Source organism: Symsagittifera roscoffensis, chromosome 9 (genome assembly GCF_963678635.1).
Source record: "Symsagittifera roscoffensis chromosome 9, txSymRosc1.1, whole genome shotgun sequence".
Taxonomy (NCBI): domain Eukaryota; kingdom Metazoa; phylum Xenacoelomorpha; order Acoela; family Convolutidae; genus Symsagittifera; species Symsagittifera roscoffensis.
In genome coordinates this window covers 4,612,181-4,630,152 of record NC_087070.1, presented here as the reverse complement: position 1 = coordinate 4,630,152, position 17,972 = coordinate 4,612,181, and the positions used below count along the sequence as shown (strand labels likewise).

At 33.7% G+C, this 17,972-nt stretch overlaps 1 protein-coding gene across 1 annotated transcript; it reads left to right on the top strand.

The window, feature by feature from the left end:
- The first annotated feature begins 232 nt into the window (after window positions 1-232).
- On the top strand, window positions 233-17,562 carry LOC134854684 (uncharacterized). The gene is made up of 4 exons (XM_063871040.1): window positions 233-343; window positions 8,569-8,704; window positions 11,034-11,218; window positions 17,489-17,562. The coding sequence occupies exons 1-4, from the start codon at window positions 304-306 to the stop codon at window positions 17,560-17,562; spliced, it is 435 nt and encodes a 144-aa protein (XP_063727110.1). The 5' UTR covers window positions 233-303.
- Window positions 17,563-17,972: the final 410 nt, after the last annotated feature.

Here is a 17,972-nt window from a genome sequence, read left to right as displayed (position 1 = left end):
TTATGAAGCAAGTTTTTGAGCAAAATCGTCTAAAAAAACCGCTCAAACCGCTCAAATCTTGCTTCAAATTAGGTGCAAAATCTCGACTCGGGATACAAAAGTAACACTACAACAGTATTTGGACAGGATTGTGAAAATGAATTAAATACTAACCGGAAATAAACAGAATATTAGTTTTAGTTAGAAGAGATGACATTCTGAACTTTAAAGATTGCAAAATTCACAAATATAGCCATGTTTGCTCAGTTTGTTATTGAAATGTCAGATACTGTGAACTAATTTTAATGACTGAGTTTCAAGAAAATGGTTAGCAGGATCGCCTTTCTCTTCTTTGGACTCATAGGTAAGCTCAACAACTTCAATTCGGGCAAAAAAGTTCTTATTTTCCGGATCTGGCAAAATTTCTTGAACAGAACGCGTGTTGAGGTTCTAACTTTATGCATCGACCGTCTCGGCCAAAATTTGGCATGTTTCGAATTCTCGGCCAAAATTTACAGAAAAATCGCTTTTGTTCGTAAAGAGCAGAAACAATGTGCCTTACTTAAACGGGCTTTCCATTATCAGTTTATATGTATTTTTTTTATATTTCGTGAATCAGAAAAAATGAATGCTAAAACTCTCCGTCTAAAACAAAAACAATGCACAAGACGTCTGTACAGGGCGGACTCAGGGGGGGGGGGGGGTTGGACGCCTTTGTCTCAGGGATTCGACCCCCAGCCGACCCAAAGGGTCCCCTCTTTGAGCTATTTTGAGATATCCATTTTTGGCTGAAAGACCTTAAAATTTTTCTAAAGGGGCCTTTGGCGCCAATACATACTAATTCTAAGAGGGAGCGCGCGCCGAAAAACGCGGTTTTTTGGTCAACATTTTTCAAAAAAGCCTAAAAACTAAAAACGCCTTTTTGGACTGTTTTTTCAGAATTTTGCCTGAGGTGCAGGCATTTTGGTCAAAACATGGACTTTTTTTATGCTTTGTGAGAGTTCAAAAAATCAATTTGGTCTACCTAAAAAAAAGTCAACAAAATTTAGAAAAAATTTAAAAATCGCGCCCCCCTTGAGAAAATTCTAGATCCACTCCTGCGTCTGCACACAAACTTTCCAATTTCCAAAAAGCATAACTACAACAACGGTTCTTATAAAATTCGTATAGAAAGATTATAACTAAGATGAGAATTAAGGTTATAATTATTTTTTGTTTTTTTTCCGACTTTGAAGAAAGTTACGGAATATTTGAGCTAGTGGTGTTTTTTCTTCACACCAATTTTGACTAGCCATTTTTTAACAAAAAATTTAAACCATCTGAAAAGTATTGACTTCCTGAAATTAAATTTAATGATATTTCACCTGTGAGCATTTTTCGAAAGAGCATTTCTCAAGAAGGGGTGCTGGAATATGGTCGACAGTTTGGTAACCTAACATTTCGTGCTACTGAAGCGAAAGCGGATAATTAATCCATTTTAGAATTAGTTTCAAAATGAACTGATGCATTTGATTTGGTCTTTTCATTATTTTTCGATAAGAGAACTAATTCATTTTGACCTTTGCTTAGAGCGTGGGAGATGATTAAAAAACGTTTTTCATGTTTTCTGTATTGAATTGTTTTTTCAAAACGAACACTGCTCCATAATCTTTAAGAAGCAGTCAGAAAAAAGAGCTGGTAGTTTTGCAACCGACTATTTGTTTTAAAATTTCTTCAAATGTACTATGTTTAAACGCGTTTTCGGTGGGAACGTAAAATTGAAAATTGTTCAGAGTTTTGAGAAACGATTACTAAAAAGTTGATTAAAACTTTTTTTAAATCAGTCTTCGCAAGAAAATATCTGAAATTACAAGTTTCGACCAATTTTTTGCCTCACCTGAAAGTTTAAATAAGAAAAAAATGTCAGTGCTGATGATTGAATAAAAAAATTTTGAGCTGAAAATTGGCATCACATTTTTGCTAATCATTTCTGGAGCAGAAATATCTTTTTTTACTTGATTTTTCAGATAGGACAAAAAATTCGTCAAAACTTGTAAGTATAAGATTAGTTTTCAAAATATGTGTTCTGAGAGTGTACTAGAGTTTTTACTAGTCGTTTCAGTTTTTTAATAATGCAATTTTCCAATAATTGATCCAGTTTTCCAATAACGCTCAGTCTACGCGTTGGTTCTTTTTAATATAAAAAGCATTCCAAATTTAGTTGAGGCAAACTGCTCGACAGCACATTTTGTGAACATGATAATATTGCATTACTAAGTGCAAATATATCATTTGCAACAGGCAAGTCAATATATAGGGTCCACGAAATAACTTGAAATCTTTCAAAGTTTTATAGCTTAAAAAGCTTGCGTAGAAAAAACCAAGTTTTTGGAAACATTAAAGTTTCCTAGCTATTTTAAAGTTTCATAGCTTAAAAGCTTGCTTACAAAATTGAAACTTTTCGCAAACCAATTTGAACCACAAAACAACATGAAAACTTTCAAAGGTTCGTAGCTTGAATAGCTTGATTGAAATAAATATTCGTGAACCGATTCCTTTTTTTAAATATCATGAAATTTGTCAAAGTTTCATAGCTAAAATAGCTCTCTAAAAAACACTTAGTCATTTGATTATCCAGTTTTCTTTTCAAAAAAACTTTAGTCTAATAAGTTAAGTATGGTTAAATAGGGAAATAATATGACAAATTAGTTTGTTCAAATCATCTAGAATGGTTTTGAAAGCGGGATAGTACGCAGGACTTGAATAATTTTTATTTGAACTAACATCATCAAAAATGAATTCATTTATACGCTCATAAACTAGTCCAAAACTTGATCAAATTGGCAATTTTCCAGCCTCCATAAACTTATCAAATTAAGCTGCGGTTTGAATGCTTTCTTACTTCAGAGGTTAGAAAGTCTAAATCTTCATTGGAAGATTAAAACTTTTGTTGAAACTATCACTTAAATTGCCGTGATACGTCTGTATCATAAACTCGCCCAAGCAAGTTAAAATTTTGTGCTATTTACTTTTAGTCAGAACAAAGTATAATAATAAAAACTTTCTATAAATTAGAATAAATTGTTTGTATGATTAGTGAAAACAAAAGACTGGTCGTGAACCAAAACGAATAACTAAATGTTACGACTGCCCTTTAATCTGTATCGTATAGTTGTTTGTGAATAAAATTAATTAAACAAATTTAAAATATCATTTGTAAAATTTTTGAGTAGAACGAAACAATTACGGCCAGATAGCTTGCTTCAATTCAATTCAGAAAAAATTTGTTGTGCGGGATAACTCACCTTGCATTAATAAATTACGTTACTTTTTCAGCAACTTAAAATAAATGTTCACAGCGCACACAAATTAGACCAGAGTTATACCAAATTAGCATTTTACAAACCCCACAACCTCTCAAAAAATATTTGAAGGCAACAAGTTCTTTCAGATTTGAACTCAAGGAGTCGACATTTTCAACGTAGTTTGCAATTTGACCCAATCTAAAAAACCCCAAGCATATATTCCGAATTTTATTTTATAAATTGGAACAAAAACAAAAAATTATCAGATAAAAGAAACAGTGCCAAAAAATATTGCAATTTGTCCTGTAGAGTTATGCAAAATTATACAATTACAAAAGTATACAATTAGTTACGAACTGACAAAGTTGAGATTGAAACCGATTTGCGTACATTTTTATACAGATAAGGTACTTCATAAAACTTATTGACAATATCCCGTTCACATTCGTAAATTGAACTAGAATAGATATAAAGGGATTCTCAACAATTTTAGTTAAACAAAATTTTAGCTTTTGAGGAGAGAGTTTTTTAAGGGTTTTTCTTAATTTTTGCAAATCTAAAGATTGCCGCGATGATGATTCGTAAAATAAGGCAATACTTTTGAAATTGATCTTCATTACTCATTATTGACGTTCTAGGCGCAGTTTTGTTTACAATAGAATGTATAACTAAAAAACTCGTATTAAAACAAATCAAATTTGAAGCAGATAATTCAATTTTGAGTTACACTCAAAGTTTTCTCAGGCAAACATCAACCCAAAATATTTTGTAGAGCATACGTCATATTTTAATTTCCATTTTTCCATAATGTTTGGTTTTCGAGAAAAACTGAATAAAAACTGTATGTAATCGGTATATTTAGATAAAAAACAATAAAAGTGGATAGAATCAATTTGAATATAAATTCAAATCGCATTTTTAAACTCAAATCCGTATTTAATTGAAATAATAAAAAGCCAACAAAGGGTTTGAAGAGATTAAAATTGATTTTTAGAGTACATTTTTTTGTCAAACATAACTAATTCTGAATCAACGCCATTTGATTTTTTCAGGCTTGTAATACACTATTTGTATCGAAACGTTTTGAATCATTTTCTTGTCAGAACGGTTGGTAAAAACAAATGAGCCAAAAATTAAAGATAACACACTCAAAATATTTGAAAAAGAATAGTTTCAAGTGAGTGCTTTGCATCTAGTAAAAGACAATGCGATCCAATTATGAAAAGCATTTAATTTGGCACAAGATTTTTGAAGTTGAGGAGATAGTTTTTGGAAAAAAACAGGAAAATATCTGCAAATGAGAAAATTCTCATCAACTGTTCTCATCAACATTAGCCGAGATCAAAAATGATGAAGGGAAGAACTTGATTAAACAAGAGCAAACGATAATTAGGAACTTGGCCAGCCAAAAAAGGATCAAAGCATCACTTCTAGTATACGTACGAAATCCTGAACTTTGTTACCGCCTCCGAATCCGTCTCAGTTTTTTTCCAGAAACTTTGAAGTAACGACAGTATCTTAGAGTTTCTTTGATTATCCGCCCCCTTAAGCACATATGAAAATTTTTGTGGATAAGGCTTGCATCTAATTACTCTGGAATAATGATTTGAAAGTTGACTCACACGACGCCCTGAATGTTTCGACTGCCCTACGGCGTTTTTGAAACAGCTTTTGAAAATTTTTGTTGAAAAAAAAACTGACTTAACTTTCAAGGAAAAAAGGAATTTATTTTAAAAAACTTTTCCCAAACGCTATGCCTAGTGAATTGTCATGTTCTTAGCGTCTAGTTACATAATAATAAGGAAGCGGAGCAAAAGCAGAATGATCTAAGTGCAGAATGGGTGCAAAAGCACAAAAAACATAAAAATTTTGACTTATATTGGTTTATAAGGGCTAATTGATAAAACAATTATTAGAATCGTCAAAAAATACCAAGAAAACGAATGAATTACGCATGAATTGACTAATTTCATTAAGTTTTTTGATTATTTTTTTGTTAAATTCTTGATTAAATTGCTGAAAATATGCATAAATTGTTCGTTGCTTTGCTATTACTGACATTTCTGATAATTATTTTACCGATTAGCTTATAGAAGTTGATATTTATCTATTTTTCTGTTCTTGGACCCATTCTGCTCTTAGACCATTCTCCTTATTGACTGGCCACCAATAATAACATCAAACATCATCCCTCAATAAAGCTTTATTATGTTAGCGGATTGAATGGCCGCTTGCAATTGAGAAGTACGAAATATCTCGCGCGTTAATGGTATTTTTCAAACCCAGATAGCTTTTCAAAAAACAATCACAGCTGAAAATTTTTTCTAAATTTGAGCTTTAGGTATCAGAAATCCCGCTCAAAAATGGTTAAATAAAAATAAATACCCGAGCGCAACTATTCCGTCTTTTTTTTCCAAAGTCGTAACAGTTTTTTCGCCGACTCGAAAAAGATTTAATATGCGGTTACTAATTAAGCATCATACATAAATGAATGAAAATGTATAGTCTAGTAAATTGTCAAACTGTCATTTTGGTCAAAAAACAGATACATTTTAACAGACAAATTTCGTATCCAATTACCATGATATTCATTTTGGATTAATCATCTGAAACTAGGCTTAACTCGCTGCATTCAGATAAGTTTAATTCCCGGGTTGACCTCCATGGAACAAAAATGCTTATCATACAATTCCATAACTAAGTCTGTGAAAAAATACTAATCATACAACTTTCATACATTTTGCTAAAATGGTGTCGTCGAATTTTCGGAAAACTTTTCTCTTGTTTTGGTATAAAAATCGGTGTATCGTACTAAATAAAAAGAAAAACTTTTTGTCAAAAAAAATGCTAATCATACAATTTCCATATAATGAAAATGTATGACTAGCATTTTTTGATGGCGACGACAAACATTTTTCAAAGTATTTTCAAAATTGCCCCCAAAAATTTTTTTGTGTTTTTTTTTCAACCGCAAATTAATTTTCGTACTCAAAAAAAATTGAAAAAAAAAATTTTGCCTGCAAAATTTAATTTTTTGTGTGTATAACGTAGTCTTGGATATACTAATATTAGATTTTTTTTATTTTCTCTTCATAACTTTTTTCAAAAACGCTAAAAAATCCTCTTTCTTTTGTATGACATGTTTTTGTATGCCTTGATCAATGTCTGGTAATTTACAAATTCAAATTTTAGAAATAATCATCTTTGAAAATTTTCGCCAAAACTTAAAAGTTCGTTACTATCGTTATATTTTTTGTGTGAGACAGAATTTAAATATTTCAGGCTGTTTCTAATGCATTTTTAATGCGAGACGGCCAAACTTTTGGTTACTACGTTTGAGTAACCAAGGCTTATGTCATTTGTGTTTGGTTACGAACACAACGAAAAAAATTTTGAGAAACTGAAATGTAAAATCAGTATTTTTGGTTTATGTAAAAATGCTAGTCATACAATTTCCATATATGAAAAAATACTAATCATTGACCTTTCATGCAATTTTCTGTACTTATGGGATTGCATGAAAAGTGTATGATTAGCATTTTTCCAGATATGAAAATTGTATGACCAGCATTTTTGGTCAACCCGGGTTTGCTGCTAACTTTTGAAAATTTTACATAAAAGCATAAAATTGCGCGCAGGAATTCGAGTAAATCGACTATCTGTCAATCTGAAAGCCCCTAATTTTGTTCTTACATTGAGATCAGGGCTCATTGTCTCGAATGAGATTATAAAATTTTTCAGCGAAAAAAATTTTACGTTGAAATACTAAAATTTGAACGAATAAAAAAACACCGCTTTTGAATGAATATTCAAGCATTTTCCGAAAATTGGAGAAATAGATATGCGCCACTTCAATATCACAAGCACCCGTAAATATATTTTCCCTGCTGATGATTGAAGTAATTAAGAGTCGCAAAAAAATTAACCCATCAAATACAGGCTGCAGTGAAACTAGAAAACATTTCAGCATAAATGAAAAACAAGGATTGACAAGCAAGTGCTGAAATATAAAATGTTTTTTTTTCGGGCAGAGTTTTTCATGGCCCTGAAATAACGAAGCAACTATCTTATCCGGGTAAAGATACAAGGTGCGTGCAATGTATCTTTGCCCAGATGAGCGTGGAAATACCAGTTTTTAAAGTCAGCAAACAACTGTTTCAGGGTCATAGAGTCAGCTCCAATGTCAATATGTGTAGATACAGCTCGTAGGGTAGATTTGAGCTTTTTTGTAGACAAAACGTTATCCTTGGATATGGGAAAGAGAGCAAAATCGGAGTTAGCATTTAAACCATAATTAACTGTATTGATGGTTGAGCTGAATTTTTCTTGGCTGGAAAGATATTGTAAAAATGGAAAAATCCATTTTCGGCCGTCCGCAGGGTTAGTTTTGTGCGGAATGTTTGTAGACCGGAAGTTTACCCATGAGATGAGCGGGAAATTCAGAATATTCAAAAATTTCGGTTTGTTCCGTCGATAAGTTTGAGCGAAATAATTTTTCGAAAGTTTCGAGGACAGTCTTCCGCTGATTCGAAGCGACGCGTAATTCCCATACCTCGAACCAAATGCTTCTTTCCGAGGTTTCATGACAATTTATCCTTTACCTTTTTATCCCAGGCGAAGTTATCCCAGTCAAAATTATCCCTGAAGTAAAAATAGCCCAGGATGATGTAGCCCATGCTAATTAAAATATCCCATCTGAGGAATCGAAACAATTAAAATATCGCAATAGAACAATGAAAGGAATTGAAACCAAGATGCCGAAATTGAACAAACCGATAAAAGCAATGCTAACTTTTGAAAAAGCGCGTGAAATCAAAGCATAAATATATGACTTTCTAAGCTCACTTGGCAATATGGTTAAAGAATATGACTCTTGGTCAAAGGTCAAACGATCGATTCACGGTGGATCAAAAGTTCAGAAGGCAAAATAAAACAATGATTTTTGATGCGTCTGTTTTTAGTATATTTTATTTAATATTTGGGTCTTACCAATTATAGTCCAGCATAATATAGCACAAAATTTACTATTTTTCCAAAAACGGGTTTTTTAACCTGCTTTTTTTTCAAAAATTTGAATGCGGTGCAAAATTTTTTCGTCAAAATAGGGTCTTTATAGTGTTCTGGGAATGTTCGGAAAGTCGATTGGGCTGATCAAAAAAAGGCCCCAAAACTTTTTTGAAAATCCGCCTCCCCCCTCGAGAAAATCCTAGATGCGCCCCTGTTGATGGGGCTGGAACTTTTTTTTAATAGTCTGGGGGAGGGGTAAAATGAGAAAGACCCTGTTTTTTATTCGGTTGTGTTTTAGTGACATGGGTCAACTGCACAGAAAAGGGAAAGCAACCAATGGTCTTTAACGACAACCTGTCCCCTACGTGGAGTTCCCTAGTGTTCTATCTTCCGAACGATATCTTCCCCATTGGAATATCATGTGCAAAATTCAGGTACAAGAGGATCTGGGATAGAAATTGGAGACCCAAATTTAAAGTCATCACTTTTTAAGTGTTTTAGGGCGGAATGACGTTAACTTGATACTTAATTGGAATTTTCAACCAAGTATTTTCCACGCAGCACTAAGCAATTTTAATCCAAAACAAACATCTTAACTTTGTATATTTAGATGGAATGGGGATGTCAATTTAATCCGAAATCGGAGCTGAAAACGGGTCGTTTTCCGTATTCCATACGAAACTCATCAGCGCATCAATTTCTGATTGAATGAGTTTCTCAAATTATGCGTCTGGGGCGCATTCAATCTCAACCAATCAGATTTGAGCTACTTTTTTTCTGCTTTCAATTTTAAGAACTCAAAGTTGGGCCGAATAAATAAAAACCGGATCTACTTAACAATCTCCCCCCCCCCCTTTCAAGAAGGGGGGGGGGATTCTTTAGTAGATACAATGGGGGGGGGGGGAGATTGTTAAGTTAAGTAGATCCCCAGGGATCTACTTAACAATCCCCCCCCCTTTCACGAAAGGGGAGGGGGAGGGATTCTTTAGTAGATACAATAGGGGGGGGGGAGATTATTAAGTAGATCCTAGTAAAAACCTAATAAAACTAGAAAAAACTGACCCAAAACCGAGCATCAAAAAAGATATTATTTCAGTGAAAGATCTGATATCCTCGTATGATGATAAATCGACAATAGAACGAAGCTATTGGTTGACTGCATGTAGCAAAAACTCTTGGGTCCGCAACTAGCTCAAACAAGTTTAAGAAAATTGATTTCTTTTTCTTGAAATTATCAGTTTTCGTTTCATTTTTTGGTCTTTTCCTGGAAGAGGATACTAGTGACTCGCAAATTAACACTTAACATCTTAAAATCTTCCACCCCAGCATTTAATTTGGATTGATGAAACTTGGGATCTACTTAACAATTGACCCCCCCCTTTCAGGAAACCGGGGCAATTGTTAAGTAGATTAAATTGTCGAGTTTTTGGCCAATCAGATTGCAGCAAAATTCGAATTTTAAATGCAACTCGCATCCAGTTTCAAGCGTTAATAATCGATTATATTACAATTTTAGTACCAGTCTCACTATAATTGAGAAACAATCAATTTTAATCAATTAATAATCGATTATAATCTCTCTTTTTAAATTCAAATTATAATTAATTATAATCCATTATATTCCATTATAATCGATTATTTATTCGTCTATTTTTTGATACAATTATAATCGATTATAATTGATTATAATCCATTATTTTTATTCAAATTTCTATTTTATTAGTTTTGCACAAAAATCCATTATAATTGATTATAATTGATTATAATCCCTTTTGTTTGTCCATTTTTGTCTTCGAAGTTGCATCTAAATTGCTTATATTTTATGCTTTTTGTGTACGTTGGTTCCTATGAAAAATGAGAAAAATGTTTTTAAAGTTTTCCAATTAGTTCAAATTTATAAGTTTTTTTTTCATTTCTTCCCCATTAGAGTTGTTTTGTGATGCATATTTTAAGCTTTTTGAAACACCAAAACATCAGCAGATTGATTTAGTTCCATGATTGATTCGGAAGATTTATTTTTCATCTACCGCGAGAACTTTTCCACTCATATGAAAGGATATCTATGAAACTTTTGTTTCGTGGTATAACTTTGTTTTCAGATGAACCAAAGTGTTCAAGAGATCTCTCTTTCAGAGTTTTTTTATTGACACAAAAAATAACCCATAGATAAATTTCGAATATGAGAAAATTTCGGCAAAATAATAGATTATAATCGATTATAATCGATTATAATTGATTTTAAGGGTTTTTAGTAAGAACTAAAATCAATTATAATCGATTATAAAAGATAATAATCTCTTCGAAAATATCACGATTATAATCAATTATAAATCCCTTAAAGACCTAATTTTGGTAATTATAATCGATTATAATTGTCAAAAAATCATCATAATAATCCGTTATAATCGATTATTTACGCCTAAACTTGGATGCGGGAACGCTCTTGTGCTAATTTACCGCTTTTATTTATAGGGATGGCAATTATTTAGTAGATACCAAAGGAAGGGCGGTTGTTAAGTAGATCCGACATTTGTTTAGCGCTGCGTACAAAAATGCTGGGGAGGGGGGGGGGTAACTTGGTCTGATATAAAGTTTGAATCACCAGCCATTTGGTCATTTGAGCCTCCCGCAATGTGACGTGACTCAAAGACTATAAATTCACTCTGTTTTTTGTCTCGAAACGGAATTTTTCAGAAACGTTCATTTTGATCAATTGACATTATACATTTATCGTATTTTTATCACATGAGCTTAATTATTTAGTAACTTCTACTGTCTCAGTGGTTATCACACGGGTAATGTTGACGAGGAGATATCACAGACTGCGATCAGCAGAGAGGTTAATGTCGGCAATAGTCGCGTAGCAGTTCTGGCGTCCCAGTTCGAAACTCTGATCAACATGCATTGGAAACTTATCAACATGTTCGACATATTTGAGGACAGCAAAGGTTATTTTCTTACTACGCATTAATTATATTGACATAAGTTGCGTGAAAAACAGTTGAAATTCACAAATTTTCTATATCCGATTTGCTCACCATAAAAATAAATGCGCCATATACATGTATCTAAGATTTCTATCAAGAATCACTAACCATGTCTTTCGAAAAAAATGCAGAATTAATAAAAATTGCTTTTTAACCAAATTATTATTTTCTTGAAAATAGTCAGTTTTTTCTACTTATTCTGATTAAATTATTCGCGCTCAAATTTGGTGTTCGTGGTCTGAGTTTGTTTTATGTTCAAATTTAATTCAATTTCATACGCTAAAAGGAAGGCAAAATCAAGCTCCCACGTGGGCTTTGAACTGAATGCACACTGTTTTGTTATTGCTTTTCGTTTTTGTTCCGACTTTCCTAACGAAAATAACGGAATATTTGTGCTCGGGATGGGTTTTTTTTCTTCAGACAAATTTCGACTTTTTAACTAGCCATTTTTGACGTTTTTTTTATCATTCAAAATTTTTTGTTGTCCTGAGCTTCAATTTGAAAAGATAATTTACCTGTGATCATTTTTCGTAAAGTTATTGGGGTTTAAAGATTGCCAATTTGGCCAATGTGGGACAATTAACGGGCGATATATTTCCCGCTATTAACGCGTAAGCGGAGCTTTAAGCTGTCTTAGAAATCGTTCCAAATTGTTTGAAGGTAGCTTATTTGCCATTATTGATTTGTTATTAGGAACGAAATCTATCACTTTGTGCTTTATATGGCGTGTGAGGAGATTATTTTCACAAAACAGTTCAAATTAAAAAAAAAAGTTTTTATTTATCACATTTAATTTTTTCATGTTGTTACTGCTCCATAGACCTTGAGAGGCAGTCGGAAAATTCAAGGCTTCGCCCTGATACGAGCAGTTTTGTTGGGTTTTAGGTTTTCTTCTGTTTATGTGTCATTCAAATTGTTTGTTTGTCTATGATTTTAATGTTAATTTGATAAGTTGAATGATTTGATGTTAATGTCAATCTTTGGATTTTTTCCCTCCGCAAAATACACTTTTCCAATAAATCACATTGCTAACGTTTGTACTCAGAGTGCTTCAATTGTTTTGAATTCTGGAAATCCTTCCTGTTATGCTACGAAACATTCCGAGTTTTATGTATAAATGTTGCTTCAAGTTTTTTTTGTTTTGAATATGATTGTTAAGTGTTTATTACTAACCAATCTTTTCCATAACAAATTTTTTTATTCATAAGTGCAAAATCACTTTCAAAGAATGCAGAATAATTTTGATCTCCCACAAATCGCTTTCACAGTATTTTTTATTTCGATTTTCGAAAAAACTGAGGATTATATATGCTTGGGTCGGTTTTTTTATTTAAAATTATTGCCCCTTGGCACATATTTACAGCGCAGACACCACTATACTAACCTGAGGCTGTAGCGCGGTTTAATTTTTGCTTGGCGAATTATATAGCATTGCACATATGTTCGGAATTGAATTGAGCTAAGCTAATTGCTCTAACTATATCTACAGGGTCTTTCAGTTAGAATGGTTCTTTTGAAACGTCTATAACTTTTAAATGGAACATTGGATTTAACTGATTTTTTTTACATTTATTATATAACTGATTAAGATTTTTGAACACGTACATAAGAGTTATAAGATTTTTGAACACGTGGGAAAGTTTACAGCGGGAAACTCACACGTGTAACAAAACATGTTCACACAGGCTCGGTAAGCATATGCAGTTAGTCTTTTCTACCGTGTTTGAATATTCACTATGCTTTTTACTGTTGAGCAAAAGAAACACATTATTAGCTTATTTGCAAGACTTGACAATCCAACCTTATTACGCCGGCAATATACCCAAGACTTCAATATCACACCTCTTGAAAGCACAAGATTGAAAGATCATCATTTTTCTCGTGTATGGGGAAAATTTCAAGAGGATTATCTAGCACCCATGCGACTTCCAATCGCAAAGGAATAACGCAAGATACCAATGCTACAAACAGGGTTAAAGCTGACTTCCGAAGAAACCCTACCCACTCAATCAGTAAAGCCGCAGCGAACCTTGGATCATCAAAAACAACAACATGGAAGATCACGAAAGAGCTAAAATTAAAGCCATTTAAGATTATTAAATCCTTGAAAATATCCCCAGTCAATTACCAAATGCGACACACTTTTTGCCTTTTGTTCATCAATATGCTCATTTTGACAACCAATTTTGCCTCGAATGTCATCTTCTCCGATAAAATTGGTGGGTTATGGACTCTGTTCCAAAGTCTCAGAACCGGAGACACTGGGCCCTTGTAAATCCCCGAGAAATATTGGAGTGCAAATATCTAGGCAAGAAAAAGGCTATAAGCTGGGTGGGGGTGCTTAAAGGTACTTTATTGAGCCCATTCTGGTTCGTTGATGCAAGAGACAATCCGGTCACTTTGAACCAGGAGACGTATCTTGACATGTTGAAGTCTAAACACTGGCCAATTCTTCTGACACTCCGCGATCTTCGGCGCCTGTGGTTTATGCAGGAAGGTGCAACGTGCCACTACACAGTGAGAGTCCTCACATGGCTCCACTCAAAATTTGAGGTTTATAAGCAGGAGGAGTGCGATTCCTTGGCCACCCCAAAGCCCGGACTTGAATCCATTGGATTTTTTGGCTATGGGGTCATTTGGGTAAAATGATATCTGATGCCCACCCCTAGACAGTCCCAAATCTTATGCAAACTGTGGAGAATGCTTGTGGAACAAAAACTCCGGCGCAGGGAGTGAAAGCAGAAACAAATTTTGAGAAGCGGTTACATCTTTGTATTCAAGAAAATGGCGGGTATTTCCAGCAGTTATTATAACTCTTATGTACGTGTTCAAAATCTTAATCTGTTATATAATAAATGTAAAAAGCATCAGTTAAATCCAATGTTCCATTTAAAAGTTATAGACGTTTCAAAAAAATTCATTCTACCTGAAAGACCCTGTATATACAATTAAAGTTTTAACAACCTAAGATTTGACATTACTGCCTCAAAGGGCAGCTGGAATATTCAGGGTTTTGCCCTAACTGGAAAGTTTTGTAAAGATATACTGAGACCTAAGAATGTAGAGTCAGATTAAGATCGGTGTTGGTCTAAGAAACTGCAGTAAACTATCCAGCCGAAAATAAGATAACTTGACGACCAGATGGCGTGCCTAACCTGAAAATACTCTCTGAGTTAGTTCTAAAAATTTCAAAATCTCAATTAATCTCCACGGGTGTTTCAAGTGGGATCGTTTTTCGAAAAAATATGGGGGTTTGAAAAGTTCCAATTAGGCTAACTTGGGACCAGTCATTCACAAAATTTTTTGTGCTATTAGTGCGTGGGCGGTTATTTAATCCGCGCATAAGTAAATCCAAAATGAATTAAAACGAGATGATCAAAATATCGATTTTTTTAAAAATTAATATTGAAATTATACAATTTTTTGAAATTGATGGTTTGCAAAACTATTTCAAAGACGTTCAAAAGCAGTCGGAAGTTAGGCTTTGCCTTGTTACGAGCAATGTTGTTCATTTTTTTCTGAGTGTGTGGCGAATCATAAAAGTAAGGTTTATACAATTGTGTACTTCAGTGCCATTGCTAATGTCATGCAAAATTCAACATTGGTTCGAGGGCAACAAGCAGAAACTTCCAAAAAAATATTTATTGGAAGATTTATTTTTGGCGTGGTTGCTTGGTTCAGAACGTTTTCGAAATTTTAACTATTCTATTTTGACAAGTTTGTTTAAGTTTCACTGAAAAGCTTGCTTAACACTTTGTTTTCTTCTGAAAAAAAAACTCAATTGGTTCAATTACTGCGTAGCATTTATTGTTGATTTTTGGCAGTGAAAATATGTTGTGATTGCTCACTTTGCAACCGATGATGCGCGGCAGCCATGTATCACTCTGCGAAAAACAAACCAAAATCATGGGGAGGGGATTTTTGGTGCCTCGATAGAGTTCTTTCAGTTGACCGTAGGTGGCAAAAAGCATGTGCTTGATTACATGCGCTTTCGGGTCGCAAAGAGTGGTATCCGTGGTCTTACTGGCTTAAATGGGTTCTGATTACTGTATAATCAAGACAAGACATAGATACTAATTTTTTTGAGGGGAGCGGGCAAAAAAAAACGCGCTTTTTTGATCAGCATTTTATGGCATGTTTTCTTTTCCACAAATTTCACTGCGGCGCAAAAAATTTGGTCGAAGACGGTTTTTTGTTAGGATTTGGGAGAGCTAAAAAAAAATCAAAAAAAAGTTCGGTAAATATTTCAAAAATATTTTGATAATCCCCCTACCCAAAAAAATCGCAGATCCGCTCCTGGGTAGTGTTTTTTGTAACTGAAACAATGTCTCTTAATTCTCTCCTCACCTATTATTACGAGCTAGCAACACTATGTGCGCCGGACAAAACGCTTGCTAGGAATAAAGGGGCCTTTCTACTTTCTAACTTAGAAAATAAATCTAAAATTCGCTGAGAAATATTTTATTAGAAAAGAAGTTAGTATGAATTGACTGCAAGTTGCCTTTTAACTCAATATTTATTTTAACGGTGAGATTAGAGATATTTTTACTGAGAATTGATATTATTTTAGAGAATGGTTGGGGTGGTTGATGAGAGTGGTGTTGGTGTTCGAAGAGATATTGTTAGGAGTTGATGGTGTTAGAAGAGAAATAGTTGGGAATGAATTCCCGTTGTTTTGAGCTTCTATTTATACTTAGATGGGAAATCGTACCACTTTTCGTATCAAATGGGAAATTACTTCTTAACTTCGTATTCTCTATTCGGGTATTCGTATTTTACGAGAAGAATGTTTCGTATGCTCGTATTTTACGAGAAGAATCGTTATTATTCGCATTGAACGAGAATAGTCGTTTTATTTCTCAATGTTTAAAACGTTATACGAATTATTCCAATAGCATTTCCCTTCCTTTTGCAAAGGAATAAAAACACATTTATTTTGTGGTGGCGGCGGCGTCACATTTTGTGAGCGCAATAAAATGATCCATGTTTCTGTTTCTATTTGAAATCAGAACATATCCATCCTCCTATTTGGTGAAGAAAAAAACTAAAACTTTCATTTTTACCCTGCTATTCAGGTGGGGTAATTGTTGATCGATCAAAGCTATTTGCTTTCAACCTCATGAAGTTTGTTCAATAGTTTGTTGGTATTTTAGGTAGCAGATGTTTTTGAAGACCTAATCTTTTGAGTCAGGCTTGAATGAATATAAATACAACAGTTACATTTAGAAATCAAAATAGAGTTTACACAACCAAGAGATTTAATTATAAAATTAAATACATCAAAATTATTTGTTTCTCAAAAGTTTGAAGGTTAGTTTAATATTATCATTCCTCGAACATTCTTTTCTCGAAGTTTCCTTTTCTTCCTGAAGTATGTGAAGTGGTTGTCCGTATGCGTAATAAGGGGAGGACTGGTTCATACAAAAGGGTGTATTTTTTTGTTTTTTTTAATAAAAATCAAAATTGTTGGAAAAGACAAAATAGTAGCTATACTTCATAGCTAAATAAAATGAAAGGATAAATTTTTTAATGAAAGGATAAATTTATATAATTTTCCTTCCAACCGGGCCATAAGTTGGTAGTTTTTTTTTTGTTTTCAAATTGTGCATTTGCTTTTTCAGCTTCCGGATTTGATGGGTTTCGTGTATATGACTACGCTGAATTTGTTCAGTATAGACATCTAACTGGGGGATTTGTAATTTTGCTGTCAGATATTTGGCTGGGACATAGATTTTTTGATACTCAAGAAGGGAATTAGTTATGGGGTACATTTTTTATGGGGTGATAGGCTTCTAATTTAAAACGATTGATTAATGGATTCAACGCATAATTGAGATCCATATCGAAGCCGGGATTACTGTTAGAATTTATGTACCGTTCCCTTTCTAATGAATATGTAATTTAGTATTTAATTCAGTGGGTTTAAAGGCTGTCGCCTAATGGTCACTGGATATTGAGAAATTGATACCGGCGCATTTGCCGTTAGTATCTTATATGGTCTCACAATCTGGGTTCGCTTTTTAATTCGAGAATTCGAGGGAGCCAGGGGTATTTTGAAATCAGGGGGGAAACTTTTAGGGGTGGTGGCTTTGAGGCTGTAGCTATTGGGACAGCTGAATTGATTTGAAGTAGTGGCTCAACGAAGGATCGTGTTGAGGTCGGCGTTGCAGTGGGAGTCATAGTAGTAGAAACAGTTGGTTGTTGAATTAGTGCTGAAAGTTGTGATTCCAGCGGATCAGTTGGTGGCAGAAGTGAGAGAAGATCCTCAAAACCTCTCAAGTCGTCATCAAGTGTTGCGTCCATAGTTAAATCTGTTGGTATATCCTAGAACAGTAGAAATATTTTATTAGACTGCGTTTTGTTTGGGTGATCCAAGTTTTGAGTTCTTCTCTCAAAACTTGTTGACTGGATGTGAGGATACATGCGATCCTGGTTTATTTTATCAATTTCCTCTAAGAGAAGGGCTTGTATTTTTTGATCACATTCTTGTTCTATTTTTTCAATTTGCTCATCTTGAGTGAAAATTGAGGTCACTATAGAAGTGAAAAGTATATTATACGAGGCGGCAAGCAATACTTTGCCAAAATTTAGTGAGCGGCCGGTGATTTTGTGAACATGCATAGCCTTTATTATGAATACTAGTCAATCTAGTATGAATTTCACAAATAGAAAAGATGCGAAGACTATTCCGCATTTTTCTAAATAGTATTGTACT